Source organism: Pagrus major, chromosome 15 (genome assembly GCF_040436345.1).
Source record: "Pagrus major chromosome 15, Pma_NU_1.0".
Lineage (NCBI taxonomy): Eukaryota > Metazoa > Chordata > Actinopteri > Spariformes > Sparidae > Pagrus > Pagrus major.
In genome coordinates, this window is record NC_133229.1 from 21,303,549 (window position 1) to 21,331,298 (window position 27,750).

A 27,750-nucleotide genomic window follows, 5' to 3' on the forward strand; every position below is an offset into this window, starting at 1 on the left:
CAGGATGGACTTCACGGTGGAAGCTCACAGTTCCTCTCTTTGTGATGAAGAGGAAAAAACAAGGGAAAAAACCTGTCACTTTAATTTAATCTTGGGTCGATCAACGTCAATTTAAGACGAACAACATTTGGAAACAAAGGACCCCTCAGCTGGAGGGGGTTGGCAGGCTCATCTCCTCCCTCAGAGGGTCTCTCATTAGCTGACATACTCCGTTCTAACATGCTGATAAACATCTGTGCAAAGTTTTCGGCCACTTGGGAAAATTATGATCAAAGCTATTGGCCTCGAACATCTAATTTTGTCTTGAGTGTGTTTAAGCATTTGTTGCCAAAATGTGCTTTAACTCTGAAGTCACCGCAAGTAAAAACAAATGGAAAATCCCTCAAAACAGATCCAATTTCCTCTCCTAATTTCCTCAGAAAATTACGGCAGTTTTTACGTCTTTAACTGACAAAACAAAATAGTTGGAGGCTGTGCAAACAGCTTCAGGTCAGGTTCATTGTGTCAGTGTTTCTTTGTGTTAACTCTCCAAAGAAACTTATTTATGAGCCTGACATTATATGTGACATAACCTGTGAACTCATGACCACTTTATTTCCTATTTCTCATATCATATGCTTGGAGAGACACAGCAGGTGAATAGGGTAAAAAAATTAACGAGTAGATATCGTTTTAAAACTTTCCCAGTTGATTACTGACATAAAAACTATTATTTTTTGTATTACAGGTTTTCTGAAGTGTTATGTTTAATCATGTTAATGGGGCATTATCCACTGAAAGATGCTCTAGTTTGCATTCATTTTGCCATGTTAATATGAATAAAATGTTTTATAAATTGGGCTGTGGATGATATATGAACAAACCCCTCTATAGAAACCTTCAGAATATAGATAGGAATAAAGCTGGAAAGTTTGGCTGATTTGAAGATTTCTGGCTCATGACAACAAAAAACTCATTTTGAGGAAATGTCCTGTAAAATGTAACGCAATTTCTTTGGCAAAAATGGTGAATAATGTAAAATAAACAAAAACAAAAACAAAAAAAAATAGATATCACCATGAAATCCTGGCTAATTACTTACACGAATACAGTTGTAATTAGTTTTTTTTGTCTTCTGTGATAATGAGGCACTATCTCATTAAAAATGAGCTAACTTGCTTACATTTCTGGAACAGAAATCATGACAAAAATTTACACCTAAATGTGATTTTGGCGTTTTTTCTTTCCACGTCTCTGAAATAAGATCATGGAAGGAAAACAGTCCAAAATCTCAAATTTAACCGGTGCATGAAAAACAACTTTACCTGTCGTGTCTCCCCGAAAAAATATTAATGTGACGAGTTGGTCTGCAACAAAACAGACTCACAATTCTTAAATTCAATGCAAAATATAGGAACTCAAGGGAGCAAGAAAGTGCCTGTCTGCAGGTGCTGAACTCTGAATCATCTCCCCCCTGTTTCCTCCTTGGTATCAATAGACAAAGCTCACATATATGACAGATGTCTCTGGTAATTTTGGCAGGTGGAGGTCAGGGAAGGGCAGCATGCCGTCAGTATCTATGTGAGTCTGGACTGTGTAGGCTTTGACCACTGCTCCCCACTCCAGCACAGAGCTGTGGATGACTCCCAGTCGGGCCTGCTCGTGGTACGCCGCTCCCAGCTCCCTGCCCAGGAGGATGTCTTGGATCTGGGGTGAGGACAACAAAGGGGAATCTCTCTTCATGTCCGCAATCAGATGCAGGTTTGTGTCTCTCTCCCGGTTGTATCTATTTGAGTCCAGGTGAGCACCGTTTTCTCTGTCTGTGTCTGTGTTCTTGGCTTTGTTTGCATCTGGACAGTTGTGAACCGGCCTCTGCTGCAGGTTCACCATCGTCAGCCTCTCCAGGTGCTGCACAGCAAAATGTCCCTCCAGGGAGGGAGAAGGCGTCCCTCTGGATCCTCCGGGGCCACAGTGGATCAGAGTGAGATGCCTCACCTCCGAGTTGTTGAGCAGCCGCGCGGCGTTGAACGGTGACGTGAACCAAATTGTTAAACGTCTCATCCTGAACACAGGAGACGAGTGCGACTGAGGGCGGTGCAGCGAGGACAGCTGGATGTCCTTACATTTACAGTCCGCGAGTGAGGAGACGCTGCAGGGCTGAGGGTCCTGGCTGCAGGAGTAGTAGAAGAAGCTGTTGTGGGTGACGTAAGCCAGGCGCAGGTCAGAGCGCTGCAGAGCCATGGAGACACACAGCAGCACACAGAGGAGAGGGGCAGGAGGGCTGACGGCAGGCATCACTGCTGGAGGACAGTCTCAGGGAGCATGATGGTGGTGTTCATGTGTGGATGTGTGCGTGGCTGTAGAAAAGAGAACACACACATTATATTTCAGAAAAGATGAGAAAATCACCACTGACTCTCATCATCCTGTATTTAATATATGTTAAGCTTGGCAAGTGTGTGCAACGGCAACTAGTGGAGGAAAATTATTAGTGCCACAGTGTAAAAATACTCAACAATTAAGAGGGCAAAAGTATTAAAGTCAAAACAAGACTTTTACAAGTTGTAAAGAATGTGTGTTTGTCAAGCTAATCTATAAATATGACCCCGACTGACTGAGTGAAGAAGTTATATAAAGAAGTAAGGGAGGAAAGGGATAAATTAGGAAGTAAGTAAAGAAGGGAGAAGGCTTCGTAGACAAGGTTACATAAAGCCAGAGTGCATACATGTGCTGTCTAATCAACATGAGAACGATTATACAGAAGCAGAGGGTAGAAAATGAAAAGAGGAAATAGAAAACTAGTAGACTGACACTTTTACGGTTTCATTATGCGAACCACAGAGTCAAATACAAACATCCACTTCATGTGTGGTGGGCTTGAGAATCCTGCAATGAGAAGAAGTCACTGTGGTTTTGGAAAAGACTGTTTTGCATCCCGTTTGAATCCCGTTTGAGCTCAGACAGACTGAGACTGTTATTTACTGTTTTCAGTGGCTTCTTCTTGGCATTTTCTTCGAGATCTGACATTTGTCCGTGGCACCGTCATAAAAGAGCTTGTTATATATCAGCCAAGACCTCCGGCTCTATAAGGGACAGTGACGGGCACAATTTGTCATCATTAGTTCAGACTGCCTGTTGTGATGTGAAGCGCTCTGATGCCTGACTGAGTCTCGTCTTGTTAATCAGGCTCTCTGTCAGTTGTATAAATGTTTTCATTTTCTTGTCTGTGAGATGGAGGTCTCTGTGCTGATGTTTAACCCTTTGTGGATACACTTAAACACTCAGCATGAGATGTTCAATGCATGCAGTGGAGAGGGACAAAATACATATGCTTAATCAGAGATACTGGTATGTTATTTTTATTCTAATTTTTATGTCATTTCCCCCATTTTCTTAAATCTCTGTTTCTTAAATGTTTACATAATGTGCTTTATATGTTGTTTATTGGCTCTTACTATCTTTATTGTCATTGAGTGTTTCTCTGGGGACAGTAAAGAAATGGTTACAGAGTGCACTATAGTTCGATTTAAATGTTATGTTCTTATGAAAACGAAAACAAGAGCATGTTGACCTAGCCCTCCTGACGCCTGTTTTTTTTTCTATTTATATGCTTATATGCTTATATTGCCTTATCTTGCTTACCTTGTTGTTGTTGTTTTGCTGTTATTTTGAGGTGTGTTATGTGTAGGACCTCAATAGAAATAATCCTTTGGCCTTATTGCGTTTCATCCTCAGTTTAATACATATAACTCACAATAACTTACTTATTTCTGCGGTTTTACTCCCTAACAAAATGTAAACAGACTGATGTGTAAAATCTGCAGAATTCCCCTTTAAGAAAAAGATCTAGATATTGATTCCACTGTTGTTCGTCATTCTCCAGGAGTGACTTTATGTTGTAAGTCCATCCTTTGTTTAAACATGTCTCATCATTTCTCTTTAATCCAGTAAATGATTTACAACCTGACCTCTTGACTGCTCCCAGGGCGCGGTGTGAACTTGTTCCATGTTGCTGCGGGTTGTTTTGCATCAGCAAATACAATAATGAAGCTTGGGAATGTAACTCCCATTAACGGTCAAATACAGCATGACAGTGAAATGTTTGCAGTGGTTGAACCTGACATAGTACATTTACTGAGGTGCTTGTACTTCACATGAGTATTTCCATTTCATTTCTCAGAGGCAAATACACTTTAGTTACTTTTAAACTTGTCAGATTTGTTTTCCTTTCCTTCCCGTCCAGTGAAAACCTCAGAATTTGAAGATTTTGAATGTGATTTTTTCTTTTTTTTCAGATAAACTGAAGGATTAAGTGTTCCTTTGTGGGTTTAGAAAATGTCTCCTTCTTCTTAAACTAAACAAACTATTTTGAAACCCTCCTGGATTAGCTGGAAAATTCACTGCCACAAAACTGAAAAACAAAGCTTTTTTTTCTCAGCTTGTGAAAAGTTCACTTTTTAGAGATGTGTGGTTCTCACAGCAATGAGCTCTATGCATTAGATGCATTGCTGTATATTAAAACTCCCAACAGTATATAAAGAAGTTAAACTGACCTCAACCTTAAACATCTACAGCAGTAAAACAAACATTGATGCACCAGTATAATTAAAGGCATACTATGCATGATTTTTCACCGTTTGTTAGAGCTTTAAGGTCCTATTTGTAAGAAAAGCTAATTTTGGAGTCTCATTCCCAACTTGTAGCGTAGATACTGACGCATTGTGATGGCGGCCGGCCCGACCCATGAAAAAGACCCTACAAAAAGATTATTTTCCGGGTCAATAAAGTCACAATTTGTCATAAAACTAATGAAATATAAGAAAAAACAAAACCCGTAACTTAAACATTGTAGAGCTGCTCCTGTATATTCGCAGCTCATACAACTGACCGACTCTGCCATTGTCAGCATGACCAGATTTATTGTGATTTTCATCTTTTTTAGTACCTTTTTCTGAGCCGAGTTGGCGGCCATGTTGGTGTTGGTGACGTGTGTTGAGAGAGACGATGTAGTTCACTGAGCGGTTTAACACAAAACTACATGGTATTTTACTATATCTCCGACAAACTGCGACTTTCTGGTATAAGGTGACCAGAAGGGGCGTGATTTAGGCACTCCATTAGTACTTTTACTCAATAAAAGGATCCGAGTACTATTCCTGAGTACTAGTGTTTATAAGAAAATCAAATGGTCGGGTCGTGAAGGAACCCAGCCCTCTTTCAGCTCGGGTCAACTTTCACACACGCAGAGTCAAACGCTCTGAGGTCGCTCCCCTGTGTGTTTCTCATCTATTAAGTATTTTCTTACCAAGACGTGAAGAGAGGGGATGTGGACACACTGACAGCTGGTTTGGATCAGGAATTTGTCCGTCACACACACACACACACACACACACACACACACACACACACACACACACACACACACACTGAGCCTGTGATGGGTGTGTTCTTCCTGCACTACAGTTAGGGATACATTGTTTGGCACTGGCAGCCCACATTGGATTTCACACACACCAACACACATTTAGAAAATTATAACTGTGGAGATCGCTGCGAGATTCCAGGGAAAACATTGTTTTGAAACCTCGGCTTTTACAAAGGTCAGGGTGATTTTCTGGTTTGGCAATAATATCAGACCGGGGAACATTACTTTCTGCCTCATTCTGAAGAGAAGTTGACCACCACATTCTTCCTTTGGCCTTCTGTGACATTAAAAACAGAAGTTAATTATCATCTACAGTATATTTAACATCCACTTTTCTCATATTGGCTCAAAGTTGGAAAAAAGTCCTATTTCACATGCCTGGCAGGATCATATGTATTGTGTACCAGTTTGTTTCTGCTCTTCAGTGAAGCTCTGTGGTGTTTGAAATGAGTGAAATATTTCAGATGCCATGATTTTGAAAATTGAGTTTGGCTTGTGTAACATTTATACACCAAGTTCATCCTGAACTTTGAAGAATTTGGGATCTTTGCTGGCTTTTAAAACACAGTTTTGTGGGTTTGAACATTGGCCGCACTGGTTGAGTTTGTACTTACTGACCCACCACCGGGTCGGGGAAGTTTATAGGGGCTTTTTGGGTTCTTTTCTTTCGTTTGTTTTGATGCTAGCTAATAGAAATATCTCGGAGTAGATAAGCTGTATGAAGAAATGTTAAATGGAGCTATTAAACACATTATAGTCATGAGATGAATGCATGTACATTAGGTGATCAGCTGTGCTTGTAGGATGAGATTAATGATAATCTGTGTTTTCTTATGTTTATAAATCCCATAATCACACTATCGAGTATTGTCTGTGAAGCTATTTTCATGTGCCATAGTTCATTTTGAGTTACAATAATGCCATGTACATCATCAATACTCATTAGTGCACCAAATCCGTTTCTTACAAATGCACTTACTTCTGTTTATCAAGCCTCTCTAAAATATGAAGCTAAACTGTTTATTTGGGACTCATTTTTACCTCCAACAGTGAGGTTATGTTTTCACCCGTGTTCATTGTTTGTTGGTTTGTGTGCATAGATCTTAAATTAAGAATTCGGGTGTATTAATAGGGGCTGGTATCCATGAATGAGTACAAATTGATGCTGATCTTAGATCTGGTGAGCTTTAATTATGGTCAAGCAGTTATGGGTGGTTTAAAATTTAGGCTGATTCCAGGCTATCGAGTTTGATATTGCATTAGGCTTGATAAAGGGGAGAAGTGGATTATGCTGCATGTTTGGGAAGTTTTAATTGACATTCTTAAAGTCCGAACATCGAACATGTTTCTTGCCATGGCTCTGTATCACCATTAGACTCAGTTAGGACTGCTGTGAAGTTGACTACAGCTACCATCCTCTTCATAGGAGCGAGTCACAAATGTTATAAAGCCCCAATGTGATAATGTGACATATTGAGTGGGGTGTTACAGGCAGGGAGAGGACCACATAAAAGATGAGAACCAGTGTAACCTTATATTTAATTCATTTCCAGGATCATACAGTACTAGTTGAGACTGTCCTCCAAAGAAGAACAGTAGCATTGTTTGGTCCAGTATCCCAAAAACAACATATGTTTATCTTCAATGACAAAGACCGATAGCAGACGAGGACTGTTGTTTTTTTAAAGCTTAGACACAATCCTTGTGTCCGACCTCAACCATGTGTTTGTTATTGAATACAGGACGACAGTGTTCCCTTCACCATGACAAAGTAGTAATTTATACCCCAACATGACCTTTGCCAAAACTTTACCGAGTGGTTTTTGTTGCTAAACCTTACAAGCCTTAACCAAAAAGGGATTTATTTTTTACCAGTAACTTGTAACTTGGATTTGATGCAGACAAATGTGTCCCCCTGTCGATAGGGCCATCAGATCAGAAGAAGCTTCTATGTGGAGTTCAGGAGGACATGGACAAATGATTTGTTGAGCTAGCTACTTTAAAGCAATGGTTTGACCTTTTGGAAAATGCTTTCTCTGATTTTTTTGCTGATGAGAAGAGATATCAATCTGGAGTAAGTAAATAAGATATCCAGGAGGCTTTGCCCAGGGGACAGCAAGCCTCGCTCTGTCTGGAGGTAACAAAATTACCAATGACATGTGATATTCAATATGTACCAAAATTCAATTAAAGCACGAAACATGCAGAGGATTCAGGAGGTTACTGTTGCAAGCCAAGATAAAGCCCAGCACCAGATGCCCTGTATATTTCTCACTTTGTTTCCAAGTGTTTACTGTCTTTATGCTAAGCTACGCTAACAGATGGATATTATGGCATCATTAAGGCGAGAAAGACAGTTCTCCCCAATTTTGAACTATAACTTTAAAAACGTCTTTGCTTAAACTAACACCGGACCTTTTTTGACTTCAGGAGGAAAGACTGAAGCAAATAATAGATCCAAGTAACATAAAGAACACAACAATCTGAGATAAGTTAGATAGAATACAAGCTTTGTTGATTTTTTTTCATTGAAAAAATAAATTGCTTGTAGTATTTACAAGAGGTTTCTATTGAGTTAAACCTAAGAGCTTCACCACCAATGACATGTTGCCAACTAATGCTGAGGGCAAAGGACAGATCAGTAGTCGAGGAAGATGGACAAGAAGTGCTGAGCGACAGGATTCAGAGGGCCACTTCTTGTTTTTCCTTCTCCTGAAAATGTGAGTGTGTGCCTTACCACATATCTGGCTTAACTTTGAATCACTGGATCGGACGTGAGCTGACTCAAACCTCAAATATTTAGCTATTGAATCATTTTTCTGGGTCAGGGGTTAAGTTTGCCTCGATAAAACTCACTGAAATGAGTACATTCACCACTTCTACTGTCTCGACTATTCACAGGTTCCCACAATGAAATAGAGGATTTGTATCCGGCACCATAAAGCACACTTTTAAAAATGTTCTATAAGAACAGATTTGCGAGAGTGTTTCTATTACATAACGCAGACACAGGAATGCACAACGTAATATGAGAATTTAGAGCAGTTTCGGCTGTCTGTGCCTTTTTAAAGACTACTGGAGTTAACTGCAGGACACAAACGCACATTTTAAAAAAGTTGTGAAAACTAAATGTTCGTCAATGCTAGCACACAGTAAGTTTTCCCGGTTTTCTGGTATGAAACTCACCTCAAGTTGCTGCTGAAGAGCTGATATGGGAATGCGTCAGTCTGAGGCTGGGATGGGGAGGAAAAATCACACATCCAGCTGACGTCAGGATGTGGGAAGTATCCAACAGAGGAGGCTGTAACTCACATTAAGTGCAGACTGAGTTCAGCCTCAAATGCCGTGTACAAACTTAGGCAGCTTTGTGTTTGCTCTCAGCAGAGCAGACCTGAATCAACGAGGATCCAACAGGGAGTCTACTTTTTACTGACAGACAGAAAAAGGGGTTCATTTAATTTATTTTTTTTATCAGAAGGGTTTTTTTAATAGAAACCCCACATTAGTATGCTCCCAGCACAGTAGAGCTAAAAGTTGCTTTTTTGTAAAATTCTGTATATGAAGTCATATTCACAACAAAAGCTACATATAATTGCCTTTTAAATAATCTATATATATGTATCAGATAACACATCAGATTGTCAACATGCTGCAAAAAGATCAAACGTCATCCCTGAGGAGGGACGAGGACGGATTTTTGGTAACTTCCCGTTATCGCGCCGCATTCATGCGCTGTCGGACATGTCTGCATTCTCCACTTGAGCGCAGAAAACTAACCTTATAAAGCGAAGTAGCACTCAAGTTGTGAGATGTCGTTTGGTCTTTATCATAAAAATTCATCTTCAGCTCGATACAGCTTCAATTCTCGAATGACACGAGCGCAGATTGGCATCTGAGGTACTCGGAGGGGTGAATTACGATGTTTGATGAAGGTAGCAAAGGGGCCGTTCCTCATTCGTCTCCACGGATCACAGCGAGAGGAGCCACTGGGCTTGGGAGGGTTGTTTCCTTCCTGCGGCATCGCACATAAACCTCTGATTAGTTCGCGTTAGTGCCTCCATTTGCTACAAACTTTGACGGCAAACAGCTAGCAATCGTTTGCCGGCTGAGAATGGCAACATTTCTTCCCGTTTTCCTCCTCCTTGTCGCCTGGTCCCAGGCTGTGCCAGCCCACGGTGAGTAGCGTTAACGTTAGCTGACTGACGTTTCCCTTCGTGCACTAGCTAGCTGATATTAGCCTGGTCGTACATTTAACAGCAGCCGAGTAAACCATTATTTGGCACACGACTAACGAAATGTACATTTAGCGTGACTGTCAGGCTGTATGAGGCATGTTTTTGTTAAAGAGGTGACGTGAGGACGGACTGGAAAACACCTGTGAATCCCAGCTAGCTAACAGCGCCCAGCCACTCTCAGGCAGTGGGAGATTGTCCCAGTGACTTATCAGCACTGGTGCTAAACAGGGCCCTATTGGATCTGTTAGGATTATTATTATTATGTTTATTCCTCCGAAAGGACTGCATTTTTGCAAAGTTACCAAACTCGGAGCACACGTCACATCTGGTGAACAATTATATATTTTTTGATAACATGATTGGGTGTGGGTGGCCTGGGGACTCTGAAACGCCTACACTCCTGCATGCACATACATGAACGAAATGATGCATATGTATCATGACCAGACGCACAAAAAACCCTCTTGGACCCATACCCTCAGTCCAACAGGAATTGTTGTGACAACGTTGTGCACAATTGCTGTATATTATGTTTGTGTAACTACAAAAAAGGTATAAGTTGGTAAGGAAGATATCACATCTAAGCAGGAGTACCTGTTGTGAGCACCAGGCCAGCTCTTTAACATGCCACATAATCATAAGTGAATTGTTATTCTCACAGTAAGAGTCTTTGGAGGTCACGTATGGCTGATGAAGTAAATTGGCCTTCTGTTTTTTGGGTTTTCTTCATTTCCTCTTTGTACTTTTGAATGTTACCCAAGAGGCTTTGTGTGATGCATTTTCTGCACAGTTGTCTAATTTTCCACATAAGAGCACGTAAGCAGCTTAATTTAGTAGCATGCATTAGGTAAGAGTCAAACCCTGCAGAAGCCAAACATTCGTGCAGCTATGCTTAGGGACATGGACACAAACTGGAATATCGTCTGCTCTTGCACATGCACATGTTCACTTCTGTGTAGAAAATGGCTGAAATAGGAAGCAGCTCTTCAGGCATTTAGCTTCATTTTGCACACAAACAAGACCATAAAGGGTCAGTAATGAGTCGGGGTGTTGAAGCGACAAAGATTGCGAACAGCCTGCAGGAGGTTCAGTCAGTAACTTTTATTGCTCTCCCCAAGTAATCATTTCAATTTTAGCCAGCTCTTTGCTTTCAGCTTAATGTCTTTTATAGAGCTTTTAGGGCTTTCCACAAGGATATGGAGTTGCCAACCGGGGGGAAAAAGTAGCCAGCAAGGGAGTCCAGGGGCTTGCCATACTTTCTATTCTTTAAATCCACTTTTACTGTACAATTAACAAATTGCTGCCACCAGTGTTTTCTGAACAAGCCCGTCTTATGAGAATGCCACCAATCTGGGCAATCAACACCACTCTCAACGCGTTTATTCACCAATTATTTTGTAAATATGTCAAACACTAAAGACGACTCTTGGCCGGACACAACCTCAAAAATTAGATATTGAATTAATTATTAATATAATAAAGTAGCTGGATTATAACAAGTAGTCAGCTGTTTGGCTTGCAGCTTACGCTTATGGAAAGCTCTGGGCTATTAATGCTTGAAAAAACCTCACTGACCCTTTTTGGAACAAAACCAATTATTTAAAGAGACTTCAATTACGCATGTATCGATTGCTACTCGGTGCTTAAATGTATCTTTGGGGATATGCTCAGTGGAAAAAGCTCTTTACAAAACAACTTTAGTGCACTCAGACTTCATTAATATAGCACTGATATGCCGATTGCACTGTTAGTATGTGGTCAGCAGTCTAAGTGTGAGCACAAAGTTGTCCCTGACTGCTGTGAAAGCCCCTTTCGATCCTTGTAAAGTGTACTAAAGTTAGTTAAGTGGGAAAAATAATCAACAGTAGTGCTGGGCAATATATACTGTATGTATTGTTATCATGATATGAGACTATATATCGTAGAGCCCGACCAGTATATCGATATTTGCTGTTTAAAGATATATTGGTATCAGCTTGTGTGTTGTCTGATATGAACTCTTTGTTTTGTTTAGAAATTGCAATGCAGAAAGAGATTCTTGGGATAATTAATAATTTCTCAGCAAGTTTACTCAGTCACAGTGACACAGTCAGGATCTTAGGTTTTTGATTATTTTTTAGTATTATGATATGGCTTAAGTGTTGTCTTTTCCTGGTTTTAAAGGCTGTATTACAGTAAAGTGATGGCATTTTCTGAAGTTACCAGTAGGGCTCCAGACATGTGACCTTTTTGTAGACAGTGTGACACTACACGTCATTATATCCACATTACTGATGATTATTTATCAAAAATGTCATTGTGTTAATGTAACATTTCTTTATTCCAGCTTTTCAATTGTGAGTATTTCCTGCTTTTCTTTGTCTGGGTTGCCTTTTTGTCTTATCTGATGTCGACACATTCTTGATATATCATTCCTATCTTTGGCATCTCCTTAATGTGTCCCACTTGCCGCGTAGAAGAGTGGTGAGCAATTAGAAACTACACCAACATCCTGTCATTTAGAGACGTGATACAGTGTCTTGCGGTAGTGGTATGCACTGTATCCTGTGTGTGTGTGTGTTTGCGAGTGCGAGAGCGAGGGGTCTTGTGGGAACATCTCTGGACTGCTGGTAAATGATGACAAACTGGGTTTGAACTTGCCACTGTGGCTTTCACAAGTTCTTGGTGTGTTTTATACAGTGAAGAGTATTGTCAGTCTTTCATCAAACAAGACTGGATTGGTCACCTATTGTTCTGTTTCTTGACATATAAATCAGGCTGCGTGGTTACTGAGAGATCTGAACGCGTTCCTCTGAAGCCTTGTACACAATTGTGATGAGTCACCATCTAAGAACTCCACTTGTGGTACCATGACTGGGACTTACCAAGAAATATCCACCTAACAATTGAGTTTCCTTTCATTTATGCCTTGGGATATTTTGTTTCATTGAAGTGTCGTGTCACATTTAATAATACATCACAGTGCTTGCTGTAAAGACCAAGTGAGTGGGAGGAAAATAACGACAAACTAACGACATATCAGTTATCAGTTTACCAGCCTGACAGTTTACAAGAAATGTCATTCGGGTTGGGTATCGAACCTTGAACACAGATTAAGAACAAAAACAAGTCAAATAGACCTGAAACAATTAGTTGATTAGCTGATTAGTCAGTTGACAGCAAATTAACCAGCAAGATAATCAATTAATTGTTAAATAATTTTTTTCAAATAAAAAATGTAAAACATGACCAAATTCCAGCTTTTCAATTGTGAGGATGTTTTTCATATTCTGTTTTTAAAAATATTTTTTATAAGAATATTATTGGCTTTTGGACTGTTGGTCAGGCAAAACAAGAAATCTTCAGATGTCAGCTCAGGCTTTAGACAATGGTGGTGGGCATTTTTAGCCAAGCAATGCAAACTGGCATCAGATATCTGGTTAGATTAATGCTCTTCTTGGTAGTAGTTCCAGATTTATTTTTAAATCTTTTCTGTTTTAGACTCATTTATTGGCCTAATCACCATGATGTAACCACCAATTACTTCCAGATAGACTGTTCGTTGATTTGCATTGTGGAGATCTGTGAAATCAGCAAATCGGCAAAATGTGCTGTGTTGATTTGCTAGCATCTTTGATATCTACACAACATCACACCTCGGACTAACTGCTAGTGTGGTTAAACTCAAGCTGTCATTTTCTTCAGTCCATGGCCCAACACATAAATAAGGTCTCTGAAGTAACGTTAGTGAAAGTTTTGTTACTGATAAGATATGATGGCATCAAACATGCATTTCAGATGAATGACAAGCATACGTGTTGAAACAGCATCATTAAAAAAGAAAGTTATTGAAGTTTTTGCAAACTAACATTGTGATTCAGTCTGTCTATTTTAAAAGTTGACATTTTACAATTAAATGTGCCATTAACCTTTTCCACAGGAGACATTTTGGCATGTCACAGCGGCGTAGCACAGCTGTTGAGCTAGTTCCAGACCTCTGTTATTGTGAATGACAGCTCAATGTCATGGATAGTGGGACACTTAATGTTGTGAAATAAAATCAGTACCTGCCAAATACAGGGTAATTGTTGTCTGTGGCAGGCATATATTAATTATTTTATCAAGCAATTTTTACGTTAAGCCGGCCAATTCTGGAAGAGAGTCGGATGCAGAGCCAGACCATCTGGAGGAATAAACACCTAGAGTCACATCGGACGTTTACCGACAGAAATGATTTTTTAGCTACTGGGATTAAAAAGTGGCGTTATCTTCACTCCCGTTTATCAACCCGACTGCAGCAGCGATCTGCAGAGGTGACTAGTATTGTCGGGTGTTTATGTTCTGTAATGTTGACTGCCGACTGGGGCTGAGAGAGGAGAGGGGCAAAGAAGAAAGAGAACCGTAGTCTTTGGTGAGTGCTGAGTTTAATGAGAGTTTGACCTGAATTCAAACACACAAGCCCTTTTCACACAGAGATTCTGCATTATCGCCACAACTAAGGCCTTTATGCCACCTTTGTTTCTTCACACTGAATAACCATAACTGATGAAAATCTATCTGAGGTGATGTTTTTTTATTCACGTTACGCTTAGTCTTGTTTTGCTGACTTCCTTCCTCACTCTCTGACTCTTTCCCGAAAGTTATAGCGACAGGCGACTGCACGAAACATACCATGACCTTGAATAACCTTGTAGGTTCCTCTGGGTTAAAACAATAGTTTGAAACATTTGGGATAATGTGAATGCACGACTCAACAAAAAATGTAATGACAAGTCTAGTTATTTTTTGACAACTCAATGCAGAAATTTTACTATATCTTTTCAGAATTGGCAGGGATTAAAGTGACACGGTGACATGATTTATTCCCCATTTTCACTGACTTGGTAGCCCTGACTCAGTGTGCTTTTCATGCTACAAATCAGAAGATCTATGGCTGACACAGATAATATGGCCGAGACACTGCGCTGACATTAAAGCAGTATGTTGTGTAGCTCACTGCTCTGTGTTGAACCCATATGCACGTTTTTGGCATTCACTTTGTCTTTAATGTTTCAGCAGTTTCTTGATACTTGTGATTGTGAACATCTGCATTTTGCAGCGCTGTCTTTATCGTCCATCCATCTCCTCTTTTTGCTTCCTTTTCACTTCTTCTTCAAGTGTTTTGTGTCAGTTTCGGTGTCTGTGGTTGAGCTGAATTCTTGTTCTCACGGCAAGTATCAAGAGAGGCAAATTGCAGTTGCATCGTCCAAATAGTTGCAAGGCCAACCAGGGATATAAAAATAGCAACATAAAAGTACTAAGAATAAGAATATGAAAATATCAAAACAACAAATCGTCATTGCATGCTACCACTTTTGAGCTGCAACAACTAGTCAGTTGATCAAAAGGAATCAAAAATGTCGGCTACAGCTTCTTAAATGTTAAGTGTTTTTGGTCTTCTTGTATTTTGAAGACGATATTTTTGGACATTTTATAAACTAAACGATTAATCAGTTCATTGTGAAAATTATCTTTAGTCCCGGCCCTGTACCATTTATGTACATTTTATTGCACTGCATGTTGCTGGACTTACTTTCACATCCTGCTGTTAATTTCTGTGCATTATAAACGTGTGTGTGTGTGTGTGTGTGTGTGTGTGTGTGTGTGTGTGTGTGTGTGTGTGTGTGTGTGTGTGTGTGTGTGTTCCTCATCACCAGTGCCCTCGTTTTTTAGCTCTGATAGCATCTGCTTTCTCTTCCTGCTTATGAAAAGGTTTGTGCTTACAAAGCATACTGTTACTGTTGCTTCTGTTTTCTATCTTTACAAGCTGACACTTAACACCTTCTTTACTCCGGTAGAAAACATATAGACATACAAACATGCTCAGTGTGTAGTAATAATTTCCACTCTTTAGTTTGGAGGGTTGACCTTGTTCCCAAAATGTTGACCCTTTTTGAAATGTTATGATTAAAATCAGTTCTCCAATATTTATTTTAAGACAGTAGATAGACCAAAAATTAAAGGAGCTTTGACAACAGTAAAACAGTTCACACTGCAAGTAATTTGAATACTTGCAGTGAGGAAGTTCAAATGTTTTCTCTCCATTCAGTGAGCCTAATGTTTTTTTGCACTTTCAGCTTTTGTTCAGAAATATCCACCCAAGTGTGAGAAGCTAAAACGGAAATTAAAATTGTGAAATGCATGAAAGTGTGTGTGTGTGCGCGCCTAGAGCTACCCTGTGGTGACAGCCCTCAGTAACCAAACTTTGCTGTTGCGGTTATCACTTCTTTCCAGTACATATCGCTGCTATCTGTGATTTCTCTTTCAGTCTCATGTCAACGTGCTTTTGCGTTTCTCTGTGTTTGTGTGGGTGTATATGCTGTCACGTGCTTGCAGGTAAATGCTGCTTCCCAGGCGAAATGAAACTATGATAGCAGGAGTGACTCATGACCAGGCTTGTAGCTACCATCGAGGACGCCGTGTTCTTTATCTTTAGTTTTTTTTTTAGAAATGTTAACTGTTAAAGTTTTCTAAAATGTTTTTGTCCTTTTTTTATTGACAAGAAATTAGTTTAAATCAAACCGTAATTTGCCAAGTCAATTTTCACACAGCACCTGTTTCCTCCTTGGGTGTAACAACCAATTAGATTGAACATAAAAGATAAAAAAATAAATCACAAAACAGGCAGTAGGCCACAGTAAATTAGGTAAGCAGTGTTCCCGGCTCCAAACAGCACAGCTACTGCAGTTGTGCTCCTCTGCTCAATAAGAAACTGAACTGAGAAAGAGTTATTTAAAGACCGGTCATATTCGTGACTGATTTTCTGTTTTCTAAGTGATTATTGTTAATGTCAAAATACATTGAATATACAGATTTATACTGTAGTCTTCAAAATTAGCTCAGGGGATTGGTAGGATTGGTGCAAGATCTCAGTATTTCTAAAATGACTACAGCCCTGCTCATGAATGCTTGCCAAAATGTGGAGCAGTAATTAATCCTAAAAAGCTTCATTGTCTTTAAAGTGACACACACAAAACTTAATTAATTCCTTAATTGTTATGCCTGTTGTTCATCTTCTGTCCTGTCCTTGTCATCTTTCTTTAAAGGTGCCATTTGTAAGAAAAGTTTTGACTCTCTCTCCCAACTCATCAAAAACTGATGCTTTGGGAGGGTGGCCGACCCGTCCTACAAACTAAAAGCGTCATTATTTGACGAGTTGGTTGTGATAGTCAAAAATAAATTTTTCTTACAAATAGCACCTTTTTAACAAGCAAAGAGAAAATATCATCAGTGTGGTAATATGCTAATGCCTGGTTTGAGCTGGTGTAGACATTTCAGATGCTTTGAGGATTTGGTTTTCAATTTGTAACCAGTCCAACGATGCCCACATGCAATATGACAGCCTCATGAAAACAAGCAACAAACATTTCTGCTGCCTGCATGATAAATGTGCAAACATCACAATGGTCACAACATTGCCAGTATTGCTTTAGTAATAACAAGGATAAAAGGGCTTGTTTATCTAACATAAGATGAAGTAGTTTTATCAAGTTTAAATTGGGAAGAGGTTATGTTTCGTTTGTGTTTGCGTTTTTGTTTTTGTTGGTTAGTTGGTTTGTCAGCAGGATTACACAAATACACAAATTCCACTAATCTTAGATGGAGGATGGGTCTCAGCCCAGAATAGAGCCACCTTTTGGTGTGGATTTGGATACGTTTACGGATCCAAGAATAAGGCTTGGACTGATATTTGATTTTATTGAATATTGCAGTATTTGCCTTCATATGCAGTATTTTTCACAATATGGAACAGCTGTTACAGAATATTCTGACTTTTATTTTGAAAAGACAATGGCAGCAGAGGCAACACGCAACGATATTTGGATTATTTGGATATTTGGGTTATTTGGCCTGATAAAGGGGCGGAGTGATTCTTTGTTTAAAAAAGGAAGTGAGCAGGGGAATCAGGAGGTGTGTGCCTGTGTTTGTGGTGTGTGGACACTGTGCAAAGATATGAAGCATGTCCTTCCTGTCACAGGTTTGTGTAAACATGAACAGGATAAAGAGCTGCTAGCACCTTTCCAATCTGCCCTGCTATTGGAGCCATTTAGTCTCGTAATGCTGTTGAAATTAGATAAAACTGTAATTGACTCCACTGAAGTGAGGATCATTTACTGAGGGGTTAAAAGGGGAAAACACGGGCTGGTTTTGGGCTTCTGCTACTTTGAATTGGAGGAAGTGTGCACAGATTCTGTCTCTAAGTCGATTGTTAAGGGAAAATTACAACAACTTTCTGGTAGTAGATTAAAGAATCTTGTGAGGGAGTGAAGAAAGAAAGAAACTGATCTGTATCTGCACTATTCCACTACTGAAAGCCTAAATATCCCCTGACATTTTTCTCTTTTGGTGTATTTTAGAGTTGTGTAGGCCACTGTGTCTGTGTGTGGGCAAACATATATTAGTATTGTATATTGTGTGCCAGTGCCCCCTAGTGGCAGATTACTGGTACTTAACTATACCCGTCCTCCCTGAGTATTACAGACTGAAACTCACAGGGGCAGAGTGAAGGTTGAGCCGAGAGTCTGTCATTGACCTTAATTGAAAAAGGGGGAAGAGGAGATTCACCTATAGCATAACAATTAACCGGTCTCATAATAATTTAATAATTTTGATGTTTGAAGACGTTCAGCGTAAACTGTGAATGCCTGAGAATATCTGCAGTCTGACGTTTGTGTTTGTGTTTGTGTTTCCATAGTGGAGCCGCCGACCAACGTGACCCTGAACTGCCGCAACCTGCATAACGTTGTGAAATGGAGTTACGGGGAATTCCTGCCGGGCCTCAAATTCAAAGTCTTTGTTGGCTCAACGTCAAGGTTAGATATAAATTTGCCTGGTCTCTACTTTTTTGCAGTTCAGATAATTGAATAATCCTGGATCATGCCTTCGCTCTAAATATAGAGAATACAAATAGGCTCAGAAGATGCACACGTAGTTGGATAAATAGTAGTATCGGTAGCCCTTTTCACACAGATTCTGCATTATCGGCGCAGCGAAGGCTCACCATTTCTCCGCCTTTGTTTGTTTACACTGAACCAAACAGCTCCGGCGTAAAGCCGCACCAGTGTGTCAATTCATACAGCAACAACTACAGCCGCGGATCCAAAAGAGGCGTGACGGTACACGTCATAACGTTGAGATCCGTGTGGTTTTCTTCAACGTGTTTCCCCGGTGTCCACCTGTTAATCTAAACAAGTATCGGCCGACTGTTGATAATCATATGGATGCTGTTATAAAGTGCTGTGATTGAGATCCTGACTCACCATGCATCCTGGGAAGTGACAAAGTTACATTTTTCGCTCTAAATTACATAAGGGGAGTGTGAATGGGGGGCTACTGTCTAAGAGCACTCTGCTGGAGAGTAATTCATACTAAACCAGTCCGTGTATACTAAAAAACAGATGGATGTGTTGATATGTGCTGATTATTTTCTCTTGACAAAACTTCCCTCGTCTTATTTGTTTCCCCAGTCCTCCTAAGAAGATTTGGGTGGACCCACCAAATCTCCAAGCCGATGTTTCATTTTCATCTGATCCAACAAATGACTACTTTCTCACTGTCAAAGCTGTGATTGGACAGAACGAGTCTGTGGATGTTCCTTCCGATGAGATTGTCTTCAGCTATTTTAAGAGCTCTCCAGCAAATCAGAAATGTGAGTCGTGATGTCGGTATTCACCAAGCTTATAATAAGGACATTTAGCTTTGAGTTGATGAGTTCAAATGCAAGTGTTTTATGAGGGATGCAAACTATAAGTTTGAGTGACAAAATAATGACTTAATACATTTGTAACACGCACAGAACAATCACTTTTGTCTTTGGCTTCTATAGCAAGTCACTCAGACTATAACATACCAGAGTAAAGGTTAGCTATTCATCATCTCTGTATGTTTTAGTCCCCAGCATGATGTCGAGATTCAAGTCATGTCCATGTTGATTTCCAGGCTCTCTGGACTTCCCAGCAATGAACGTCACTGCCCAACAGGATGGCCCCATCATGTTCAGCTTTACACATCCCTGGCTGTTGTACAACTATAAGTTGACCAGTGGTAGAGTGAAGAAAAGAGACAATGCACAGCGCAGCGAACCAATACCTGAATTTCAGTTCAACGTTGCGATTGACGGCCAGGTCAGACTTCGCAGTTTCTTCTCTTCTGAAGCTTGTTATGACATTGATGAAACAACAACTGCAGAGGAAATGAGCTGCAGACTCTGTTTACTCATTTAATTAATACTCAGTCATACTTTCTCCTAATGTTGTATTAATATTAATTATTAGTAGTAAAACTGCGAAACCATTATATGGGTGCTAGTGCAACATGTGTACAAATGACGTGCCCGTGTCACTGTGAAGTTATTTGAAAAAAAGCCTCTTTCTGTGTGTGTGCGCAGGAGAAGCAGATGTTCTTCTGTGACCAGAGGGTGTGTGAGGACAAGTACATCTTAGTGGATCCAGCACAGAAGAAATACTGTCTGAAGGCCAAAGGAGAGATGGACGGAATGGCAGTTGAAGCGACACGGTTGTACTGCGCCGAGCCAACAAATGCACCACCAAAGGACAAAGGTTGAGTACTTCTTCTTTTTTCTTTCATTTTGTTTTGCTATTTTTTTTTATTTTATTTTTTTTTCCAATCAAGATTGTTGAGATACACAACACTCAAGCTGTCATGTCCGCTTCGAGTTATGGTTTGTTGACAGTTGGTGGAAAGTAACGAGTTTTGCGTAAAGCTGTTGAGTCTATGTCTTCAAGTTGAGCACAAACGTCCACGTGGACTCAAAAATGAACTGAAAAGAATTTTGTAAGTCGAAGGTCAAAATCACTGTGAGCTCACAAAACACACTTTCAGCCATAACAAAAAATTCATACTTTTTTTAAAATTTAAATTAGGATAGAATTTTCCACAACTGTCTAATAGGATACAATGATTTTTTAATTTTTTATTCTTTTAGTTTTCGGGCCTTTTTTATGGCTTTTATTGATAGGGACAGCTCAGAGAGATGACATGCAGCAAAGGGCCACAGGTCGGTCTCGAACCCTGGGCCGCTGCAGCGAGGACAAGGCCTCTGTACATGGGAAGCCTGCTCCACCAACTGAGCTAACAGGTGCCCCAGGATATAATGATTAATGATATTAATGATATTTATATCCAAATAGGCAAATGTTTACTTCACAACATTCTGCAAAAACACCATTTTCAACCCATTATTCAACACCATGATTTGGTCTGTATACGGCCCAACTGAGGAGTAGAAGAAGAGATTGTGAGCATATCTCGGATACTGAATTGGTGACACTAATTTTGGCTGCCCATCTGGAACCGCGTGGAAGATGTTTGTGAAACAACCACGTTTTAAAGTCAGTAGCTTCTTTGTAGCAATATCTTCTTTTGAAGCGTTGTCTACTATTATAATCAGTTTTATTGGCAAAGCATGTGGACACGTACAAGGAATTCGACTGCAGTAGTCCACCACAAGCTACTTGGTTTTGCAGGTGTTGAGCCTCAGATGATCATGTGACGAAGCTCTTCATCAGTTCTCTGTTCTCGTTGTTTTTGAGTTTGGAACCCGTAGTATTTACACACATCAGATTTAACCTTGTTTTTGGGGGGGGGGGGGGATAAAATGTGCAAGCCGAGGCCTCCGCTATGATAACAGGACTTAACCAAGTATAAGTAAATCAGGAAACAATCAGGACTGAACGTGAGCAAGCTAGACAGCTTTTCAAGTCATGATTCACAATCATCCCAATAATGAAAAATCACCACGATCACCCTGATGTGTGTTTTTTATTGCAATGTAATCTTTTATCGTCCCATCAATGCAACCTGAGTGGTGTGTGGAGGCACACAACCGCAATGTAGTATTTAAGTTTAGAAGTTTGGAAACGTATTGACAAGCAGACAATCAGGTACAGTCAGGTGTGTGGATAAGAGCAGGTCAGACGTCAGGTTTAAAGTTTGATAGTCAGCAGCGGGGTCCGCATCGAGCCTCATCATTGGTTGGCACTTTTGCATCCTTTGTCATGTGTTTAATGTACTGCAGTAACAAAACCCCCTCTTTCAAGAGCCACATTGAATCAGAGACACAGGTTTATTTGGTTAGTGTGTGTATTCATGCCAACTAGTCTGTCTGTAAATGTATTTACAAAATGTATCTGTTGCATCTAGGTTACGTCTTCATCTTCATCGGGGTCGCCCTCTTGGCCTTGCTTGCGTTTGCCTTTATCTTCTACATGGTGTACAGAAAGAAGACCAAACCCTCCAGTTCTTTCCCAAACTCTATGGTATGTATGTCCAACTCTGTTTGACTTTATCAGCCTCATTTAAATGGAAATTTTTAGGTTTGAACATGCTTAAAGAATTTCTTTTCCCCTGCAGGAACAGGGTTTTAACAACTTTAACACTAATCTAACAAATTCTCTTTGTCTTAAAGACATTCAGTGGTCGAGTGAGGCAGTGGGCCTTGAGACTGCCTGAAGACCAGGTTATTGTGCCAGATGTGGAGCCTCCCTCACCCACACCTCTCCTGTCAACTCCAGAAGACACACCTACTGCTACTTCCCCTGCTCAGTATGAACTCCGTCTGCCGATCGGGCAGGTCGAGGGGGTGTCAACCATGGATGAAGGTGTTTGTGAGGACATAGAGGTAGGGAATCATGAAGAATCTTTCTACATGCACGGCAAAAACATGGAAGAAGATGAGCCAGAATTATCTGATCCAGCCCCCTCCGGTTACGAAAAACGTCAGGTGATTGTCGACTTGGCACCAGGAGAAAATGCTGAAGGTTACCGTGGCTGAGGATGGAGCTGTACGTTGCGGGACATTGAATGTTTGTTATTAGGTCCCAAACACAGTTGCACTCCTGCAACCTTACTGTTATTAATGACTTGCAGGGGAGTTGTGGATACACATTTTAGGTTTGTGTTGTGTGCTTGTTGGACCGTGTCAACGCCAAGTGAAATCAGGATCAGGAGCATCCCTCTTGTTACTTTAGTGCTCCCTGACATCAGTTACACATTTCTTTTGATTAAGACTAATATTTCAAATCAGCACAACAAGCTGCCTCTGTGGAATAAATTCTTGCAAACTAGTTATACCCGTTGGATGGCCTAAGATTAATGTAAATATTGCCAAATCATGTCAGCATGTTAGCTGTGTAGTAATATTTTGAACTTATTCATTACTTATTTCTCCAGCTATTTCTTGCACCATTGTTCTTTTGTAAACAGAAAAATACAACCGTATAACACTGCAAGTTTCTCTCTATTACCGAACTAACACGCTCTTAGTTGCCACAATAACTCATCATAAAACACATTTAATTCCAACTCAACAGAAACAAAAAGAGAAACTAACCAATGCAGTCTTAGTTTGTCTTTTCACAATCACCTCTGGTTTGGTATAAATAACCCTCATTTCACAGAGTAAGACGTGAAAATATTTCAGCTCTACACGCCATATTTACCCGCTGTTGATGTCTGACTTGCTCTCGCTCCTCTCCCGTCCCTGCCTGCCATGTCTCCTCATCCACAAAGTCATAGTCTTGGTCAAAGCTGCTGTAAATCACCTCCATCCTGTGTAACCTGTCTTGAAAAGTGGTCTCGGAGGTTGTGTTCAGTCCCAGTCTGGTGTCTGTTATGTGGCTCCTGTGGTTTCGGCAATACCTCCAATTTTTGGCCATTTCTTACAATTTACATTACATTATGAATCAACAGATGGGTGGCTTAGCTGTATCATTGCTGCTATATCAGGAAAATGTGATTAAGTAAAGCATTTGAACATTTTTTTCTTTTTAAAAAACAGCGTCACTTTAAAGAAAAACTGATCCTGATGCCACGTACAGACTCCACTTGCAAGACTTAACTGCAGCAAGTCCTACATAATATCTCTAAGGCAAACTCCTAATGCTTCAGCTCCTGTAAAGTATACAACATATTGACATTAGTGGTTATACAAATATTTAGATATTGTGTCATAAATATCTGTCAAACAGTAACGTCTATATATCAGGTGGATGCATGCAGCGATCTCTGTACTCATCAGTTACTGTGCTGGGTGGCCAAATACCATGTTCACTGTGTAAGTCATGTAAATACTGCAAATGGTCTGTGGCTTATTTGCACTACTGTATTTTTACAGTGAAACAGAAGTTAGAGAATCTGTAACTTTCTTAATGTGACAATTTTGAGTGTGTGAGTGAAATGCAATATTCGGAGCGGGTTTAGTTACAGGATGGATTTGATAAAAGTCCTTCAGATTTGATCACTAAGAAAGGTAATGTGTGCATACAGAGCAGTACAGATCTGTAGAGGATTGTTTGCCTCGTTCACCTCAGGGGCAGTTTTATGTCTGGGGTTAACTGTTTCTCAGATACTTTCAAAAAGTATTTTTTTAACAATTAACACACGGGACAAATGAATAGAATTTGGTTTTTAAAGGGCAATGTGTGAGAAATTGTCTTAAACATTCAAAAATATAAAGCTTCAACCGTACATGGCATTATGTCAAAGATGTCTATGTTTAGTGGTTTTTTTTTGGTTGTGTGTTTTTTTTTGGGTTTTTTTTTTTAACTTTCTTTCAAATTGCCAGCACAAAACACCTCACCTAAAAACATCAAACATATTGCACATGGTAATTTTTCTTACTGCTTTGTGCAGCAGTTGAGATTATGTCGAAGATGTCTATGTGTTGTGTTGCAGAGACATATGTTGAAGTTAGCATGCTAAACAGCTAGCATATAGCTATTTTGTACCTTAAGAAGTGATAGTCCAATATTAAACACCAACACTCCCCTGGCACTCCGAGCTCCCAGTCCAGGCAGAGTCGGCTAATGCGACCACTAGCTGCACGGCTAACTGAGCTCGCTAGCTACAGTTAGCAGTAGGCTTGTGCTGATATTAGATTTAATCAAATGTTGCGATACTTGCAGTCATAAGAGATATAATCAACATGATATACAAATAAAATAAAATACTATAATTATATATTGTAAGAAAGTACTGGATATCGCCCAAGCCTAGTTAGCGGCTGTGTTTGGCATTGTTGAAAGTAGGGTTGGGTACCAAACTTGGTACTTATAAGGGTTAAACAGGGTTCCTCACAGTGCCCACAGCTGACGTCTGCAGCCAGTGCCGGGCTCTTTAATGGAGAGTTAGACCCCTGTATGAATAGCGAAATCTTCAGTGAGGCATCAACAACTTCACTGACATCTTGTGGTAATTAATTAGCCCGGCAGACAAGTTGTTGCCGGAAATGAATTAGCTTTCCATCGTCTTGATTGACATTATCTCAGCATTTTTACTAGCTTTCAGTAACTCAGCTACTTGCTACATGTAAAATTCCTTACCAAGGTGCTGTTCAGTACGGTTAAACTGTATGTGAGATGACTGAAACCTAATTATGAAACCAGTAGTGCGTGAATTGTATAGTATGTACTGACAATAGTTACAACAGTATATCAGACAGTGTTCTTTTTGACAGGTTTGTAATGACATATATGGTAAAAAATGTTTGTCCAGCCACTTCTAGATCTTTGAACAGCTTCCTCTTTAGAAGTACCAGATTTTGCATCTTATACTCAGAGTATAAATCCTGCAGGTGGTCGATTCTTAAATATTGCACCTTATTAAATGCGCTAAGTGCTGTTTTAGAGCAGCCCTTAATTAATTTTCTCATGAAATGAGTGGCTGTCTCGCACCAAAAGATAATGTTATATGATGCAGCGTTACAGTCTGACAGACTTGTGCCTTATCTTTGTGTCTGTCAGTTTTTGAGTTGTGTATATATTGTTTATTTTTATTTTGAGAGTAGCTCTGCTTTTATTGAGTCACTCACAGTGTTGAATGTATGAAGAGTGACCGAAGTGATCCAGTAACACAGTTTTCTGTTATGAAACTTGGACACAATGCTTTTATATGTGCAAAATTGTCCAGTCCACCAATTTAATCAGGGAAGAAAACAGATCTAATAGTACCAGTCAGAGTGATCATGTTTGGATTTGAAAAAGCAGACCGTGAACAATTGCTTGCGTTTAATGGGCTGATACCTAACTTCTTAATCATTTGTCGGTATCTGTCTTGTCATCTTTGTGTCCTCGTCGAATGTCTCCTGTGAATTGCCATTTTTTTAAGCATTTCAATAAAGTTTAAAACAAGTATTTTCTGCCTTTTTTTGTATTCTCTTCCAGTGATTGGCAGTGGTTTACAAACAAGAAGCGAGTTTGTGAGAAACAGAAACTGGGTGTTATGCACAACATCCTGTGACCCAAATTCAAGCGTCCTTAATCTTATGTTGTGTTCATCAAATTACTGCATGTGAAATGCTGCCCATTAAGGAGAGGGAAGGTGTTATTTCAGTGTAGTTACACAGCCAATTGAGAGCAGAGTTATGGACTGAGCCGCTATGTAAAATCACTACGTCACATTCTGTCATGCAGCGTAAGGGAAGAAACCCGCATGTCATAATCGTTCATGACATTTGAGCAAACCGCTTTGTTCCTTCTTCTGGAACCAGTAATATGAGTGACAAGGGAGACCTCCTTTGTGTATGTTTGCATAGATGTCTGTAAGTTATGCTTCCTTCCTCTTTGTTTGACCTTTTTTTGTTTCCCGTAACAGGCGATAAAAGACTTCACTAATAGGTGTGCATCCTCAACTGATTGTTGAAATCTCAGGGTTTCTGGTAATCTGCAGCAGTGGTTCCCAAACAGCAGTGGTTCCCAAACAGCAGTGGTTCCCAACTGTTTTGCATTAGTACTGCTACAACTGGGAGTGGGAGAGCCTGAACACGTTTACTATTTGTCCATTAGGCTACTATTCGCTATCAATTTCAACCATTTATTGATCCCTTTTGGCTAATAATTTAAACCTTTTATCCACTTCTTTTATTAACGATATGAACAATTTAATTACAACTTTTAGCTCATTATTTTCACCCTCTGCCCATAATGTTTATCTGCTTCGACTATTTATCTGCTTCTTAAATGATTTTAACCCCTTGTCCATTACTTTATTCCAATCATTTATCCACTACTTTTAGCTCACTATATCGACTATTTATCCACTACTTTTAGCTCATTATATCGACTATTTATTCACTACTTTTAGCTCATTATATCGACTATTTATTCACTACTTTTAGCTCATTATATCGACTATTTATCCACTACTTTTAGCTCACTATATCGACTATTTATCCACTACTTTTAGCTCATTATATCGACTATTTATCCACTACTTTTAGCTCATTATATCGACTATTTATCCACTACTTTTAGCTCATTATATCGACTATTTATTCACTACTTTTAGCTCATTATATCGACTATTTATTCACTACTTTTAGCTCATTATATCGACTATTTATCCACTACTTTTAGCTCACTATATTGACTATTTATTCACTACTTTTAGCTCATTATATCGACTATTTATCCACTACTTTTAGCTCATTATATCGACTATTTATCCACTACTTTTAGCTCATTATATCGACTATTTATCCACTACTTTTAGCTCATTATATCGACTATTTATTCACTACTTTTAGCTCATTATATCGACTATTTATTCACTACTTTTAGCTCACTATATCGACTATTTATCCACTACTTTTAGCTCATTATATCGACTATTTATCCACTACTTTTAGCTCATTATATCGACTATTTATCCACTACTTTTAGCTCATTATATCGACTATTTATCCACTACTTTTAGCTCATTATATCGACTATTTATTCACTACTTTTAGCTCATTATATCGACTATTTATCCACTACTTTTAGCTCATTATATCGACTATTTATCCACTACTTTTACAGAAGGCCTACTTTATTCTTAATTTTAAGCATTTATACAGTATTTTAAGTAATATATTTCAAACATCTATCCTTTACCCTCTTAACCATTTATTCACTTCCACCATGACTTCTCTGCTAACTTTGTTTTCATGCACTCTGTTATATATTTTTAAAGGTTTGTTGTAATTCTGACAGCCAGTGAGAGAGACATAAACCATTCCACTTGTAGGCTATTAATTGTGTAGAACAAGGACGTACGAGTTGTAAAACTGCATAAAACATGCACAATCAGGACATG

At 39.5% G+C, this 27,750-nt stretch overlaps 2 protein-coding genes across 2 annotated transcripts; one reads left to right on the forward strand and one right to left on the reverse strand.

The window, feature by feature from the left end:
- Positions 1-1,095: 1,095 nt before the first annotated feature.
- Positions 1,096-2,247, reverse strand: LOC141009829 (uncharacterized). The gene has a single exon (XM_073482547.1). The coding sequence runs from the start codon at positions 2,218-2,220 to the stop codon at positions 1,471-1,473; it is 750 nt and encodes a 249-aa protein (XP_073338648.1). The 5' UTR covers positions 2,221-2,247; the 3' UTR covers positions 1,096-1,470.
- Positions 2,248-9,133: 6,886 nt separating this feature from the next.
- ifngr1l (interferon gamma receptor 1-like) lies at positions 9,134-25,808 on the forward strand. Its single transcript, XM_073481759.1, has 7 exons — positions 9,134-9,579; positions 18,353-18,470; positions 19,125-19,306; positions 19,597-19,781; positions 20,045-20,216; positions 21,820-21,935; positions 22,085-25,808. Exons 1-7 carry the CDS (start codon positions 9,516-9,518, stop codon positions 22,448-22,450), a joined length of 1,203 nt encoding a protein of 400 aa, XP_073337860.1. The 5' UTR covers positions 9,134-9,515; the 3' UTR covers positions 22,451-25,808.
- The last annotated feature ends 1,942 nt before the right edge of the window (positions 25,809-27,750 follow it).